General features: G+C 36.9%; 1 protein-coding gene and 4 pseudogenes across 5 annotated transcripts; all 5 read left to right on the top strand.

Annotated features, from left to right (window-relative positions):
- The first annotated feature begins 698 nt into the window (after positions 1–698).
- Positions 699–4124, top strand: LOC111303643 (scarecrow-like protein 33 pseudogene; annotated as a pseudogene). The gene has a single exon (XR_016326971.1). The product of XR_016326971.1 is annotated as a scarecrow-like protein 33 pseudogene (transcript).
- A 1694-nt stretch (positions 4125–5818) lies between these two features.
- Positions 5819–6704, top strand: LOC149515214 (uncharacterized). The gene is made up of 2 exons (XM_089742616.1): positions 5819–6173; positions 6369–6704. Exons 1-2 carry the CDS (start codon positions 5819–5821, stop codon positions 6371–6373), a joined length of 360 nt encoding a protein of 119 aa, XP_089598742.1. The 3' UTR covers positions 6374–6704.
- Positions 6705–6848: 144 nt separating this feature from the next.
- Positions 6849–11876, top strand: LOC111302656 (scarecrow-like protein 14 pseudogene; annotated as a pseudogene). The gene is made up of 2 exons (XR_016326811.1): positions 6849–7187; positions 10379–11876. The product of XR_016326811.1 is annotated as a scarecrow-like protein 14 pseudogene (transcript).
- Positions 7185–10321, top strand: LOC111303644 (scarecrow-like protein 34 pseudogene; annotated as a pseudogene). The gene has a single exon (XR_016326972.1). The product of XR_016326972.1 is annotated as a scarecrow-like protein 34 pseudogene (transcript).
- Position 11877: 1 nt separating the features above from the next.
- LOC111303645 (scarecrow-like protein 30 pseudogene) lies at positions 11878–16575 on the top strand (annotated as a pseudogene). The gene is made up of 3 exons (XR_016326812.1): positions 11878–11956; positions 13604–13874; positions 14474–16575. The product of XR_016326812.1 is annotated as a scarecrow-like protein 30 pseudogene (transcript).
- Positions 16576–17674: the final 1099 nt, after the last annotated feature.

Genomic DNA, 17674 nt, shown 5'->3' on the forward strand with positions numbered 1-17674 from the left:
TGCTTGCAAACATAAGTTGTTATTGTTATCTTTGAAGTTTTTTTAATTCAGGATGTGTATTTAAATATGTTTATTTTATATTAAATATATATAAAATATAAAAATAATTATATATATTTTTTAACGCGATAAATTCGACATAAATAAATTATTTAATCTCACATATCAAGATAAGATATATCGTATTAAATAATATAAAATAAGTTACTGTATATCATTTATTTAAAATCACTTTAACAAGTGTTTGTTGATAAAATTTGAATTCATAATTTTTTTATCGAAAAAATAATTATATTATAATTCATATCAATACATCAAATATAAAATATATATTTTTTTATATTTTATTAAATTTATATATCATATTTACTAAAATTTGAAGTCATTTTTTTTCATATATTTTTTATTATGTTATTATACCATATTTAAAATTATCAATTAAAGACAATGGTTTGTCAAGAATATCACCTGATTGAATCTAATTAGGGAGATTGACAAATTATATTAGAATGTTTGAATGGCAATTTTCGTTATTCTAGTTTATTATTACAAGTGAGAGCAAGATTTACTTGCCTCCCGGAACATGATTTACCTGTTTAATTCTTCCCTTGAAGACATTGAACCGCATCAATTGATGGAACAATCAGTCCAGCCCCGTTAAATTATGTCCCACGTTCTTGACTTGGTAGAGACGGAACTGTCTTGATTGGTCGGTCTGACACTCACAAAACCCTCCATTGGACAACACGAAATTTCAAACCAATCACGGTCAGCGAAACACAAAAAGAAAAAAGAGTCCACCAACAAGTTTATGGCCGCCTGGACGGTGCGGTGAAATTTCCATTTGCGCCCTAGAATTTGCGCACAAATCTGATTTGTTTGTTAAATGAAAAAAAAAAAAAAGAAAAAGGAAAAGAGAAAGCTTTGTTTTTTTATGCCGGTAAACTTTCAAAATGCTATGACCTGTATTGATAAAGATTCTCTATTTTCTTCACTTCCTTTTTATAAAGTAATAATAAAAAATGCATTTTTTTCTTCTTCTGCTTTATTGTACCAGCTCTAAATCCTAGGTTCTTCTTCTGTGTTCTGTCAGGTATGAATTTTTAGCTGTTAGTTGTTTGTTAGAATTTTAGCTGGTTTTGTTTTTCTTTGTTCTAAGGTTTCTTGTTGCTATGTTTCTCGGGTCTTTGTATGGTTTTGGTTCTGTTAGATGGGGAAAAGATTTTATTTTTTATTGTTAGCCTCCAAATTTGACAGCTTTATCTATGTGGGTTGTGGGTTTTTCCATGTCTGTGAATTCTTAATAGAGATTGGAAAGAAAACCTGATTTTGTGTTGAATTATGGTCTGTGATTAGGTTGTAAGTTTAGCCTGTAAAATAATTGAGTAAATTATGGGTTCACAGTTCAATGGATTCCCTAATTCAGTTACTGGTTTCAAGTTTGATAGTGAGTATATTTTGCCTAATTCAAATGAATACCCAAAATTTGAAATTTCTAGTGGGGTTAGATCAAATGGCCAATCTTTAGATTTCAGCTCTATAGGTGTCCCATTTTTACCTTCTCTCGGTTTGGATAATTCTAGCACTTCTCCATCATTTTTGAGCATGGCCAAAGAGGGAGATTCTCTTTCTCCTTCTGATGACAGTGACTTCTCCGACACTGTTCTCAAGTACATAAGCCAGGTGCTTTTGGAAGAGGACACGGAAGGGAAGCCATGTATGTTCCATGACTCATTGGCTCTTCAAGCTGCAGAGAAATCTCTTTCTGAAGTTCTTCGCGATAGCTATCCTACTTGCAATCAAGCCCCTCTTTGTAGTGACCGACGTGTTGAGAGCCCAGATAGCTTTTCTTTTGGTACTCCCAGTGATCATAGCACTTATTCTAGTTCTAGTTCTAGTTCTAGATCTTGTTCTTGTACTAGCAATTCAATAGATTCGCTGTCTCATGGTGATTTTGGGGAAAACAACAACAAACCATCTTTGTCACAAACAAGTATTCCTGATAACTTTGTTTTTCAGTCTACAGTGAATTCTGGCTCACAGTCTTCAGGTTGTTTTCAAAATGATAGTGCTAACAATGGGGATGAGTTGGCAGGGTCTTCTGTGAGTGAGATTGCAATTCCAAATTATTTTAGTCCGAGTGAATTGGCATTGCACTTCAAGAGGGGGATTGAGGAAGCTAGTAAGTTCCTACCCAAAGTTAATCAGCTGAATATTGATTTTGAGAGCAATGCATGGGCTTCAGAGTTGAAACAAAAGGCTCCCAAGATGGTAGTCAAATTGGAGAGTGATGGGAAGGAGTACTCACCACCTCGGTTGACAGGAAAGAAGAATCATGTTCGAGAAGATGAAGATTTAGAAGAGGGGAGGAATAACAAACAGTCAGCAGTTTTGGGGGATGAGAGTGAGCTATCAGACATGTTTGATAAGATGTTGATTTGTGATGGAAGAAAAGGGCAATCTTCTCCCACTTGCACTGCCAATAAGGCTTTGCAGAATGAGCCAACTAATGGGTCCAGTATTGGGAAGGCTCGTGGCAAGAAACAGGGTAAGAAGAAAGCAGTGGATTTAAGGACTCTCCTGATTTTATGTGCACAAGCTATCTCGTCTGATGACAGTGTGACTGCTAATGAACTGATAAAGCAGATTAGGCAGCATTCTTCGCCCTCTGGTGATGGGTCTCAGAGGTTAGCTCATTTCTTTGTTGATGCCCTTGAAGCACGCTTAGCTGGCACTGGAACTCAGATTTATACCTCTTTGGGTGCTAAAAGAGCGTCAGCCGCTGATATGTTGAAAGCTTACTATGTTTATCTTTCAGCCTGTCCATTCATGAAGATGTCAATTTGTTTTGCAAAGAACAATATTCTGAAGGTAGCAGAGAAAGCAACAACGCTCCATATTATAGACTTTGGTATTTTTAATGGTTTTCAGTGGCCTACTCTAATCCATCACCTTGCAAACAGACCTGGTGGCCCTCCAAAATTACGCATTACCGGAATAGAATTTCCCCAACGTGGCTTCCGGCCTGCTGAAGGAGTCCAGGAGACTGGGCATCGCTTGGCAAGGTATTGTGAGCGTTACAATGTTCCATTTGAATACAATGCTATTGCTCAGAAATGGGAGACTGTCCGAACTGAGGACCTCAAGATTAATTCCAATGAAGTTATTGCTGTGAATTGTCTGTTTCGTTTTAAATACCTACTGGATGAGACGGTAGTGTTGAACAGTCCAAGGGATACTGTTCTAAACTTGATTCGGAAGATACATCCAGATATTTTTGTTCATAGTGTTGTTAATGGGTCCTACAATGCCCCTTTTTTCGTCACACGGTTCCGGGAGGCACTCTTCCATTTCTCTGCGCTATTTGATATGTGTGAGACCGTTGTCCCTCATGAAGATCATATGAGGCCGATGCTTGAACAACAGTTTTATGGGCGGGAAATTATGAATATTATAGCATGCGAAGGCACAGAAAGAGTAGAGAGACCTGAGTCATACAAGCAGTGGCGGGTTCGAAATTTGGGGGCTGGGTTTACTCAGCTTCCATTAGACGCTGAACTTATGAAGAAAGTGAGAGATAAGGTGAAGGAGTGCTACCACAGTGATTTTGTGGTAGATGTGGATGGCGGGTGGATGTTGCAGGGATGGAAGGGTCGAATTATCTACGCATCTTCTGCATGGATACCTGCATAAGACTCAAACTACTGGAAGAGGGCAACAAGTGGAAATCTCTCCAGTTTAGGGTCAAGCTTAGTGAGATCATTGTTCAAGCCAGGAATTGACATCGATCTTTAGGATGAGTGTTCTGCAATAGTCTGGCAGGACTTTTGTTTTTACCTCAGAATGAATGAAGGTAATTCATGCTGGAGTTTCATCATGACCTGGCAGTGGCTTGTATTAATTTCATCTTTTTTCTGTAATCTTCAACAAACCGAGTTGTAGTATCGTGCACAATGACAATTCCTTCTGTCGCTCCTTATATAAGAGCAAAGATTTGATGGTGTCATATGCTACGTAGCATCGTACATAGGCCCTTTTAGCGGCGCCATTGAATGTAGTTAGTGAAACTTCATAGACGATGTAGTACTATTATTTATCCATAATCCATGGCCTTGGTTCTTACAGCATTGGGGTAGTGGCAGTGGCTGCTCTTGCTAACTTGTTTCTTTTTATCTTTTGGGGATTGTGTTGCCCAAACTTTATAGCGTTTGCATTCATTGAATCATTATGAAGAACTTTTTCTAGAACGAACAGTTGAATAAAACCAGGCGGCGGCCCCCTGAGTCTAGTAACAAAAGTTCGAGGTTGAGATCTTTAGATGTTTCAAATAAAATTTTTTTTGTCTGTATGGCATATTCCTCAAAGGAAAGGAAGAAGTCTTGGCTGCAAACCAAGATCTTGGTGTCCTCTTAAAGCTTACTTGATCACTAAGTCAAGAAGGGAAGGACTAAATGTTTCATATAATTCAAAATAAGAATAAAAATTAACCATGGTCCAATACAGCTTTGACAAAACTGTCTGCTCATGTTACGTCACAGTTTGTGCTGGAGTCAGCTATCAGTTAAGACAACCAACAAAATTAATCGTTGAATAATTAATGAAGCATTTACTCGCCTGGTTTGAGGTGTGAGGCGCAAGCCAAGGCAATCAAGTAAAAAGAAAAGAATTAATGGAGCTGGTGGTCAATATTTTAATCTGTGGCAGACGATGTTCATTGTATCAGGCGGATACTGAAAGTCATTGACACATATTTTAACGCAATATTTTATGTACTAATCAATCTAAGAAAGCATCTTTTGAAAGTTATTAAAGAGTAACAGTTGAAGATAACGATTACTTGGTTACTAAATCAAAATGAATTTGATAATTAGGAATCAGAATCTTGCATTCAAAGGTTATTCCCACCACCCCCTCTTTTTTTTTTTTTTTCAAGTTTGGCTGATTTTTTACTGTGTCAGTGAATCATAAACAAGATAGAATAGTAGAATTGGAATAGGGGGTCGAATCGGGACCAAGCAAATTGGTTTTCCTTTTGTTTTCTACCCATCAAGCAGGATTATGACAATCGCCTCCATTAATTATTCTACCAGGTACAATTTGGATTGGGAGATTGACCACATAAAATTATTATATTACCAATGAGGACCAACCAAAATCTTTCCACCGGCAATTGTCAGGAGTACCCGAGAGCATTCGACAAAAGAAAAAAGAGAAATTTTATATGCACATACATTTGAATTTTATTATTAAAAAAATTTAGGAATAGAGAAATTATTTTATTTTTAAGATCAAGATAAACTGTTAATTCGTATGTGAAATTTAGGATTTTTTTGAAATTTTTTTTTAATTTACCATCAACCCATAAATGAGTTCGAAATTAAATATTTTATATATAAATATTAAACATTAATCATTTACGTTAATTCTTATTGATAATGTGTTTTAAAGGGGATTGGCATGAATTTGATGACAAAAGGTGGATATATAAAGTTGTGACAGATTCCATTGTTAATCTATCGACAAGAAAGATTTTTGTTGATTAATATACCTATATAGTAATAAAGATAGCCAGTTTTGACGGGATTTTCCATTTTTATATAATCTCGTTTTTCAATACACATGCAATCATGTGTAAACAATTAGATCTGTACATAGGAAATCTTTCCCCGGATTCTGTTCCCTGTTCTGCACTTTACAATGATTATATTCAAACTGCAAAATCAGACACTGACAAAAATGGCAGAAAAATGGAGTAATCAAACATAAGAAGAGTGTAACAAAAAAAAATCCTGTGCTTGAAAACACAATTATAGTTAAAATGATTTCATTCATGGTATGGCAGGCAGTCAACATGATCAATCTGTCTGGATTTGGTAGATTTATGGGTTCCCAGATGTTGAAAACTTGGAAAAGTAGTGTCGTACTACACAATACTACAAGTAAAACTTGGAGGCCATCCATCCACTCCACTTATGAATCACAAAAAGTGCTCACACTGGTTGGAGAATCTTGTTTCTCAAGTTTTACTATACATAAAAAAGTTAGTGAGCCTTTGACTGTTGAAAATTATTCCAAAGAGAGAGAGAGAGAGAACCAAAAGAAAGCCTTGAATTCCAAGCAATCTAGTGAAACTGGTGCATTTGGGATTTCAGGTCGCCGGTGGCTTTGTACTGGTAAACCATTCTGACTTGAATTTTCTTTACAATAAAAATCTTTCTATTGCTGTTCTGACTTGAATTTTCATTATAAATAACTGATTAATTGTGATGGTATGTATATGATAAACAAAACCCTGGAAAACCCAATTTGTATACGTGATTGTGAGCTACAAGAAGGCTCAACGCCTGTGATATTGGCCCTGATTGCAGCTTGACATCTAGGCGTAGCTGCGTCTTGTTCAGTTCTGGTTCAACATCAACGTCAGACGTGAAGGAGAGGCCCCCAGATTATATAAACATATATATATATATATATGTTTCGAAAATGGTTTCCTATACCAATCCGCTGGATACTTTTCAGTCAAATTCTGCAAGAAAAAAGGCCCTGGACAACAATTATCTTGAAATTTATGATTTGTGGCGTTGGTGGTTTACGTTGAAAATTTCATATGTTAAGTTGAAACTAATAATCTTTCATTAATATCGATGAAAGCAATACCTTTTTTACGATGAATATTGAAATTTGTTTGCAATAATTTTGAAGAAGCTAGCATATCATATTCTTTCTTTCTTAAATTTTATGAATTTATTTAAATAAATAATAAAATTAATTTCGATGATATTAAAAATAATAATAAATATAAGATTAATTATTGCAATTGTAAGATTGACACAATTATTTGAATTTACCCAGAAAAGATACAGATAGGATGTACTAAACGAAAAAAAAATGAAAAACCAGATATGCCAGATTCCATCATACCATGCTGACTTAACCAATAGCCGCTGAAAGAATGGGGCCAACACTTTTTCCAAAGTCTCCCATAATATGTTGAATTTGTCTTGATCACTCTCCTATATATTAGAGTTTCATGCCTTTCCTGGAAAGTTCCCTTCTTCCCTTCAGGCCTTAGGGCTCAGCCTCTCCTCTCTTCTTCGATATTTACCAGACCAGCTCTGCATCTTTCTCGAAAGGCTTTCCTTCCTCCCCTTCTTTCCTCTAACTTCCTCTTAGGCTCTCTCTCTAAGGTACGTTAAGGCTTGTTTCCTGCCACTTCACTAGTCTATGCTTTAAGTTCTCACTTTTGTTGAATTGGGTCTTTCTCTGGTATTTGCTTCCCTTTTATTTGATTTTCTTTTAATGTTTCCTTGTTTTTTTTTCCCTTTTCTATGGCGATTTTGTGATCTTATATTTGTTTAGATATCACAAAGTTTAAATCTTCAGGGGGTCTAGTCTAGAGATCACCATAAAGGTTGCTCCTTTGACGCATAGCTCATCTGTTATGGTATCAAGTTCCCTGTTTTTTCGATCTGCAGTATAGCTTTTCTTAGTGAGATTAATAAATTAAGCTTCCTCTTGCCTTCCAATAGATCAATTGGAGTTGGGTTTTTTCAGGGTTTGACTTTCTTTTTTTGGGGTTGGGTTTTTTAGTTGGCCATGGATCCAAAATTCACTGATTTCTCTGATTATAGTAACGGTTTCAAAGCTGAAGATGATACGTTTCAACTCAATTCCGGTCAGTACCTAAATTTCACAAATGGATTTGAGTTTAATGTCCCCTCTCCAGATCTCAACTTTATGAATATAAATGTTCCTGTTATACCTCCTGAACCGGACCCGGGTTTTTTTGTTCCATCTGTAACTGTAAGTTCAGATGGGAGCTCGTTTTCTGCATCCACAAGCTGGACTCCAGAGGGGGAATCTGCTTCACCTTCCGATGACAGTGAGTCCACGGATCCAGTTCTCAAGTACATAAGCCTGATGCTTATGGAAGAGAACATGGAGGATAAACCTTATATGTTAAATGATTATTTGGCTCTTGAAGACACCGAGAAATCATTATATGAAGTACTTGGTGAGCAGTATCCTCCAACAAATCAACCCCAACCTTTTCTCAATCTGAATATGGAGAGTCCTGATAGTAATCTTTCTGGCAGTAGTAGTGATTATGGTAGTAATGGCCATTCAAGTACTAGTATTAGCACCAGTAATGGGACTAGTAATTATATTGATCATCAGGGGGTTGGTGAAGTTAGAGAGCCTGCTTCTTCCTTGTTACAATCTCCTCTTTCTGGTGACTACTACTTTCAGCCCAGTTCACAATTTTCTGTCAACTCAACTAGTAGCTTGAGTAACATGGGTAATGGGCAGATGGAATCTTCTGTTAGGGAGCTTCTAGTTCAGAACATCTTCAGTGATAAGGAATCTGTCTTGCAGTTCCAGAGAGGGTTTGAGGAAGCCAGTAAATTCCTCCCTAGTAGTAATCAACTAATTATTGACCTCGAAAGCAATAGCTTTCCTGTGGGGCAAAAGGGGAAGGTTCCAAATGTTGCAGTCAAGGTGGAGAAGGATGAGAAAGAGAACTCGCCTGATGGGTCGAGGGGTAGGAAGAATCATGCACGGGATGATGGAGACTTGGAAGAAGAGAGGAGTAACAAGCAATCTGCAACTTATACAGAAGAGATTGACTTGTCAGAAATGTTTGATAAGGTGTTGCTTTGTTCTGAAGAAAATGCTATGTGTGGTATGAATGCTACAGAAAGCAAAACCTTTCAGCGAAAAGAACAATCCAATGGATCCAGTGTTGGGAAAACGCGTTCCAAAAAACAAGGGAAGGAGAAAGAAACGGTGGATTTGAGGACTCTTCTAATTCTCTGTGCACAGGCTGTTTCTGCTGATGATCGTAGGACTGCTGGTGAACTCCTAAAGCAAATTAAAGAGCACTCTTCCCCCCTTGGTGATGGAACTCAGAGGTTGGCCCATTTCTTTGCAAATGGCCTTGAGGCACGCTTGGATGGCAGTGGAACTATAATTCAAAGTTTTCATGCTTCTCTAGCTTCCAACAAGACAACAGCTGCTGATATTTTGAAAGCTTACAAAGGTTACCTTTGTGCTTGTCCATTTAAGAAGCTACCAATTTTCTTCGCAAACAAAATGATTTGCCACATGGCTGAGAAAGCAAGTGCCCTTCATATTGTCGATTTTGGTATCGGGTATGGTTTCCAATGGCCCATTCTTATCCAGCATCTCTCAAAGAGAGCAGGTGGGCCTCCTAAGCTACGCATAACTGGAATAGAGATTCCCCAACATGGTTTCCGCCCAACTGAAAGAATTGAGGAGACAGGTCGTCGCTTGGCAAAGTATTGTGAGCGCTTTAATGTTCCATTTGAGTACAATTGTATAGCAGCTCAAAACTGGGAAAAAATCCAAATAGTGGACATCAAGATTGATAGCAATGAGATGCTTGCTGTAAATTCTCTTTTCCGGTTTGAGAATCTACTTGATGAGACAGCTGAAGTGGACTGTCCCAGGAATGCTGTGCTAAAATTGATCAGAAAAATGAACCCTGATATTTTTGTTCACTCCATAGTTAATGGATCTTACAACTCTCCCTTCTTTGTTACAAGGTTCAAGGAGGCTCTATTCCATCTTTCTGCAATATTTGATATGTTTGAAAATACGTTAGGTCGTGAAGAACCTGCAAGGTTGATGTTTGAGAGAGAGTTTTATGGGCGGGATGCAGTGAATGTTGTAGCATGTGAGGGCTCGGCAAGGGTTCAGAGGCCAGAGACATACAAGCAATGGCAGATTCGGATGAGAAGGGCAGGGTTCAAGCTACTTCCATTGGACCAGGAACTGATGAAGACAGTTAGGGGTAAGTTGAAGACTTGGTACCACAAAGATTTTGTAATTGATGAAGACAACCACTGGATGTTGCAGGGATGGAAGGGCAGGATTCTTTATGCTTCCTCCTGTTGGTTACCTGCACAGGAGTATTGACCGGAATAGTGGTTTGAACTGAGAACATAACCAAGATAATTTACTAAGATTCTTAGGAGTTTACTAAGATAATCTGCATTAACTTCAGCTTGGCTCATCCAGTGATTGAGGGTTACTGATCATGCTGTGTAGTATCATTTTGGAGGTGGAATGATGGGGCAAAATATCTATGGAATAAAGCTTTTGGAAAACTCTAATCATCTTGATGTTTTCTAGACTGTCCTAACGAAATGCCTGCTGCTGGCATTCGTATTTAGATGGTTTATAATTAAGTCATGTTCTTCCTTTCCTGTTATGTTTCCCGTCTGTAAATATTTCCATGAGTTTGATGTACTGCTTTTGTTCAATACAACTAGTCTATGAAAGTGAAATTTTTTAGAAACCCTTTTTGGTACTTGGTCCACATGTTCATAGATTGATTTTTTTCATGATTCTGTAGATTCCTCTTTTATGGTGGTGATTGGAAACAATGGCGTTGTTTTATATTCAGCCATAATGATTCTGTTCCTTCATGTTTCAATGAGAGATAAATCAGTTCTATTGAGTGCTGCCAATCACCAAACCTCCACCTTTAAGTCTGACTGGGGAAGATTGTGAGCCCATGAGGAGAAAGTCAGGATCTAAGTTTTTTTTGTTTTTCTTGTTTTTTTTTTTTCATTATGAAAGAAAGAATTGAAGATTCAATTGCCAAAGGGTAAAAGCAGGGGATGGCCTCTGCCAATTCAAACACATTGGATTTAGGAACTCGCACATTTTCAATGCCACTGAGTTAATGAAAAGGAAATGGTGGATTTGTGGAGTCTCTTAACTCAATGAGCACAGGCTGTGTCATCTATGACCAAAGAACTGCAACTGAGCCACTCGGCAAGATTAGGCGACACTCTTCTCCTTTTGGTGATGGAACTGAGAGGTTAGCTCATTACTTTGCCAAGGGTCCAGAGGTAAGCTTAAATGGCTCCGGGACACCTCTGTAAACCCCTATTCCAAGGAATGGCACATTGGCTGCTGATATCTTAAACGCCTACAATTTTTTAATGTTTCAGCATGCCCTTTCAAGAGGAAATCAAATTTGTTTTCAAATCGAAACATTGCAAAACTAGCACAAAAGGCAACAACATTCTACGTTATTGATCTTGGCATTGCCTATGGTTTTCAATGGCCCTGCCTTATTCAGCGTCTCTCAACAAGGCGTAGCGGGCTTCCTAAGCTCCGCATTGCGGGAATTGATTTTCCCCAACCAGAGTCCCGGCCAGCAGAAAGAATTGAAGCAACAGGTCGTCGTTTAAGAAAATGTTCTGAGAATGTTAATGCCCCATTTGAGTGCAATGTCATAGCAAAGAGATGGGAATCCATCCAAGTTCAGGATCTAAAGATTGAAGGAGATGAGTTGATTGTTGTTAACTGTATGTACAGGCTAAGGAATCTGCCTGACGATTCTGTGAAATTAAACGGTCCAAGGATCATTGTTTTAAGCTTTAAAGTTGATCAAGAGAATTAATGTAGTTCTTTTTATCCATGGAGTTGTTAATGGTAGTTACAATGTCCCATTATTTGTTACGTGATTTCGAGAGGCATTCTTCCACTTGTCAGCAATGTTTGACATCCTGGAGGTTAATGTACCTCGCGAAGATCCAGATAGCTAGCTGCTTGGAAGAGATGTTATTGCATATGAGGGGCTAGAGAGAATTGACAAACCAGAAACATACAAGGAGCAGTGGCAGTTGAGGAACCAGAAAGCTGGTTCCAGGCAGCTGCCTTTAGACCAAAATATATTGAACAGGGCAAGGACAGTGTTGCAATCAAACTACCATAAGGTTCTTGTTATTGAGGTGGATGGCCTGTGGATGCTTCAGGGATGGAAGGGGAGAGTCATCCATGCTCTTTCCTACTGGAAACCTGTTCAGGAGTGTGAGAGCTCTAATGTTTTTATTAATTAACATGATAAATAGGCTGTTAAGGAAAAACCGAAAAATTGTTTCTGACAAGAAAAATAACATTGAATACCCTTATCTGGAGAGTACCCCCTTTTTCTCTAAGAATCCTGGAAACCAAGCCCGGCACCTAGCCCTTATAAATTCACGTCATTGAAAATAGCTTGGACCACAAGATGGCAATCTTCATGGAGCCTATACTTCTCTAGGCCTAATCTGTTTGATTATAAATAAGTTCAGATTGTTTCAACAAAATTTAGTCAGAAAAAAATTCTTTCACTTCGCCTATCTGCCTTGTGCAAAAACAGATAGATTAGATTATTTGAATTTAAGAATTGGATTCTTATATTAAAAAAAAAAAAAAAAGAATTGGATTAAGATTTTTGTTGGGTTTTTTAAGTTTTGACCCAATCCTTGCTTGGCGGCTACAAGCAAACGTTAATGGCTTTCCTTTTCAGCTCTTGTCTTAGTCAAACTACATTTCAATTGAGAGTTGTTTTTTGTTGTTTTAAAACTTCAATAATTTGATGCATAGAAAGAAAGAAGGGGAAAAAAAAAACAAAAGTGAATCGGATCATTCATTGAATTTGGACTTGAAATTGAGGTTTTCTCATTTTTTAACTTTTGATTTAGAACGAACTTGTTTGTATCGAGTTGTTTAAGGATAGAAATTTGAAAAAGTAAGAGAGATAAAGATAGAGAGTGACTCTAACGTTTGTATTTTAAAATTCAAATAAAAAATTGATCTAAGAGAGAAAACAAAAAATGCAATAAAAACTTAAAATCGAAAGAGTTCTAAGATGAATTAAAAGAATTTAAATAATATTATTTATATATGTGTGATGAGAAATTTTACGTTTAAATTGTTCAAAATCAACATAAAAAATTTAAGATTGACTTTGTAGATCCGAATTAAATTGATAATCTATTAAAAATAAGATAAGTCAATATTATAAGATATTAACTTAAAAATTATTGAAATGAGTAAACTAACATGAATTTTGAAAATTTAGATTGACATAATATATTAGTTCGATTAAAAATAATAAAAAATTTATATTCATCAACTGATTCATACCAATAAAAAAAAAAGTGTATTTTACTCTTTAAATACTAAAATGTCCTTGACAAGATTAATCAAGAATTGTTGAGCCTCTTTTATGAAACATTGTTGAAGCTTGAAATGTAAAACAATTTTAGAATATTTAAACATTAAAAAAAATAGAATGCAACTAGCAATAACATGGGAGGGTAAAAAGCTTAGAAAGTAGCTAGGTTTCAATCAAAGAAAAAAAATAAAGGAAACCAGCAATTTAAGATACAATAAAATGACATAATGTAAAAATGATATAAAAATTATAAATGTAATATGAATTAAAATTTTAATAAAAATAATATATAAATTTAATAAAATAAAAATATATATTTTATGTTGTTAACATAAATATAAATTATAATATATAATTTTAATATAAATATATAAATTATAAATATTTTACATAATATAAATATATAAATTTTTAAATATAACTAAAGTGATAGAGCCACAAAAACATTAGATATTTAAAGATTAATCAAATAAGTTTTTTAGAAAAAAATATCATAAGTCAACAGTCACCTTTCATTTAATATCACGAAAGGTTTTGATAAAGTGACATTCTTTGACAGGTAATATTCATTATTTTGAGAAAAAAACAATTTAATAAATTGGGTCAAGTGACAAACTTTATCAGGTAATATTCATTATTTTGGGAAAAAACAATTTAATAAATTGGGTCATTGTCAAAATGTCATTGGGACAACACATCCCACCAGTAAACCGCGTTCATGGTATAAAGATAACAGTTTTTGCGTTCCCACTTGGCCAAAAACAGAATGTTCGAATCTCTTGTCCATCAAGCAAATTTTGTTAATAAGTTCCGTCTCCATAAAAGTTAACTTTTCTGTAATTTCCCCCAATTACTCTGAGAACACTAAAATCTGTGTCAAAACCGTGAGTGCGAGGTCAGGTCTGCTTTGTCATTACTGTACTTTCCTAGAAAGTTCACTCAGAAAACTTAACAGTTTGACCTTTATAACTAAAGAGCATTTTCAATTTTATTTCTTGAAAGAGTATCTTCAATTTTATTTCTTGAAACTATGGAATTATCCAGGTTCTCTGATTGACTCTTTCACTACTTTTCTTTTCAGTTTGGGTTCTTTCAGTTGTTTCATTTATATCTGTTCAACCCATGTTTAGCCAATGAGTTTCTTGATCTCTTATCTTATAATATTCAATTAACTTTTTAGTTTCTTTTTTTTTTTCAAACCAGTTTCAGTCAGGTGTTTTTATGTCAGATAGGTTTCAAACTTTCTATGGATACCATTTTCCAAGATTTAACTAGTTCCATGTATGGGTTCAAATCTGATCTTGACTCAGTGCCAGTGTACTCAAATCACAACCTTGTTAATAGGTTTAAAGAGAGCACTGAGCAAATTATTCCGAGTCCGACTTCGCTTCCTACTAGTCCAGAGTCTCCTGTTGATTCTGATTCATCATCAGGCATGATTAGTTCAGTTGGACATCCTCTTGACAATGTTCCTTTTGCCAATGAAATGCTCAGGTACATAAATGAGATGCTAATGGAAGAAGACCTGGAGGAAAAGACATGCATGTTGCAGGATTGCTTATCTCTCCAAGCTGCTGAAAAATCATTCTATGAAGTCCTTGGCCACGAGTATCCACTTTCAGCCGATCCTATATCTCCATGTACGGGTCAAAATTATTATAAACCAGATGATAATCTGACCCAGAGCAGAAGTATTTGTAGCAGTAACAGCTATACTACTGCTACCAACTCGGTTGAATGGAGTGGGATATATAGTCCAAGTGAGTTCGAGTCCTCTTACATTCAAACTTCTCTTAATGATTCTCTTAAAAGAACCTCTTTAGTGCCGAATTTACAAAGAGAGACCACGATGGAGCCTTTTAGGCACTTCGGAAGAGAGATTGGGGAAGCCAGTAAGCCCTCTCTCAGTGGTGATGAGGTGAATTTGCCTCCACAAAGCAACCTATCAACGCCTTCTTTTCTTGATGGAAGGTATCAATCACCATCAGGGTCAAGGGGAAAGAAAAATTATCAGCGTGAGGATGGTGATAATTTGGAAGAAGGTAGGAGCAGCAAGCAATCTGCACTTTCTCTTGAAGATTCAGAGCAATTAGAGATGTTCGACGATGTACTGCTTTGCAAGGGTGAAAATGAGGACTCTCCAAAATGTTCTTTTTCTGGGAACTTGCATCAGAATGAACAGTTAAAAGGGTCTAAAGGTGGAAAAACAGGCCGAAAGAAAAACGGCAAGAAGAGTGAAGTGGTGGATTTATGGAGTCTCCTTACTCAATGTGCACAAGCTGTAGCCATCAATGAGCAAAGTACTGCCAATGAGCTGCTGAAACAGATAAGTCAGCACTCTTCTTCTTCCGGAGATGGAACCCAAAGATTGGCACATTACTTTGCTAATGCCCTTAAGACGCGTTTGGCTGGCATGGGGGCACCGTCGTATTCACCTCTGCTAAGCAACAGGACTTCGGCTGCTGATATCCTAAAAGCTTACGGAGTATATGTTTTAGCTTGCCCCTTTAAGAAAATGTCAAATTTCTACGCAAATAAAAAGATAATGGAAGTGGCAGAAAAGGAAACCACGCTCCACATCGTTGATTTTGGCATTTGCTATGGGTTTCAATGGCCTTGCCTCATCCAGCGTCTCTCAGCAAGGGCTGGTGGACCTCCCAAGCTTCGTATTACCGGTATTGAGTTTCCACAACCAGGTTTCCGACCTGCAGAAAGGGTGGAAGAGACGGGGCGCCGCTTGAAAAGGTATTGTGAGAGATTCAATGTCCCTTTTGAGTACTACGTGATAGCAAAGAAATGGGAAACTATAGAACTTGAGGAAATAAAGATTAATGAAGATGAAGTTGTTGTTGTTAACTGCATGTATCGGCTAAAGAACCTACCAGATGACACAGTGGCGGGAACCAGTGCGAGGGACACTGTTCTGAAATTGATCAGAAGCATCAACCCTGAATTATTCATCCATGGGATCGCAAGCGGTACATATAATGCTTCCTTCTTTGAGACAAGGTTCCGGGAGGCACTCTTCCATTTCTCTGCACAGTTCGATATATTTGAAGCTAATGTTCCCAGGGAAGATCCACAAAGGAAGATGTTTGAGAAGGAAGTACTTGGCAGAGACATTATGAATGTTGTTGCATGCGAGGGTACCGAAAGGGTTGAGAGGCCAGAAACGTACAAGCAATGGCAGGCTAGGAATTTGAGGGCCGGGTTCAAGCAAGTTCCATTGGATCAGGAGCTCATGAATAAAGTGACGAATTTTGTCCAATCTAGTTATCATAGGGATTTTGTTATAGATGTGGATGGCCGCTGGATGCTGCAGGGGTGGAAGGGGAGAGTTATTTATGCCCTTTCATGTTGGAAACCTGTCAGGAATCAACTGTGATGAGGAGTAATAGTTCCGTCTGAAAATCGCAGATTAGTTTCTTTAGTAATTTCTTCCAAGGGCAATCACATTATTCAGTAGACTTACCATCCTATTTGGTGTAGTTTTAAACTATGAACTCCTAGAAGTAAAGGTTGCATTGCATGTGTGTTAAAGCTCATCAGCTCCAATTTGCTCCATTTAGAATGAATTCATTTGCGTTCACAAGCAAGTAGATGACAAATCCTATGCTTTTCTTTCCTTTTTCTCCATGTTTGAAGGGGAAGTGTCTTTCCAGGGATTGACTACAAGGCTGTCTCCAGAAGCACAGTGTTGCAAATAAGTATTCATGAAAAGGTCCCTGGAAATAAATTTTGGAATTTTAAGGAAACCATTTCATTTCTTACCGTAACCTGCCATGACATTAGCTTTACCATTTCTCTGGTTACATGCTTCATTATTAGATGCAGGTATGATGGCGATCAGATGACAACCTTTTTGTGATCATTACTCATGATTCAGATTTATCATATGTTAGTTACAAATGATCAGAATTGACAGACCAGAAACATACAAGCAACAGTGGCAGTCGGAAAACGGGAAAGCTGGTTCCAGGTAGCTTCCTTTAGACCAAAGATATTGAATAGGGCAATGACAGTGTTGCAATCAAACTACCATAAGGTTTTTGTTATTGAGGTGGATTGCCAGTGGATGCTTCGGGGATGGAAGGAGAGAGTCATCCATGCTCTTTCCTGCTGGAACTGGCCAGGAGTGTGAGAGTTCTCATATTTCTATTAATTAACATGACAGACTGTTAAAGAAAAATCCAAAAATTGTTTCTGACAAGAAAAAAAACATTGAATAGAGAGTAGGCCCTTTTCCCATAAGAATCCTGGAAACCGAGCCCAGCAGCTAGCCCTTATATAATTCACGTTATTAGAAACAGCTTGGGCCATAGTATAGCAATCTTCATGGAAGCCTATACTTCTCAAGGCGGAATCTGTTTGATTATAAATAAGTTCAGATTGCTTCAATAAATTTTAGCCAAAAAAAAAAAAAAAATTCTCACTTCATTCGCCTTTCTCTTGCGTAAAAACACTTCAGTTCACATGTTGCTTTATACTCGGATAGATTAGATTATTTGAATTTAAGAATTGGATCAAGATTTTTGTTGGTCTTTTCAGTTCTTTGAGCTGACACAATCCTTGCTTGGCGGCTATAAACAAACGTCTTTCCTTTTCAGCTCTTACCTTAATCAAACTACAGTCCAATTGGGAGTTGTTTTGTGTTGATTTAAAAAATCAATAATTGGGTGCGTGGAAAGCAAGAAA

The sequence above is a fragment of the Durio zibethinus genome, chromosome 13 (genome assembly GCF_047325235.1).
Source record: "Durio zibethinus cultivar Kanyao isolate XHJ-2024 chromosome 13, ASM4732523v1, whole genome shotgun sequence".
In the NCBI taxonomy this organism is placed as follows: Eukaryota; Viridiplantae; Streptophyta; class Magnoliopsida; order Malvales; family Malvaceae; genus Durio; species Durio zibethinus.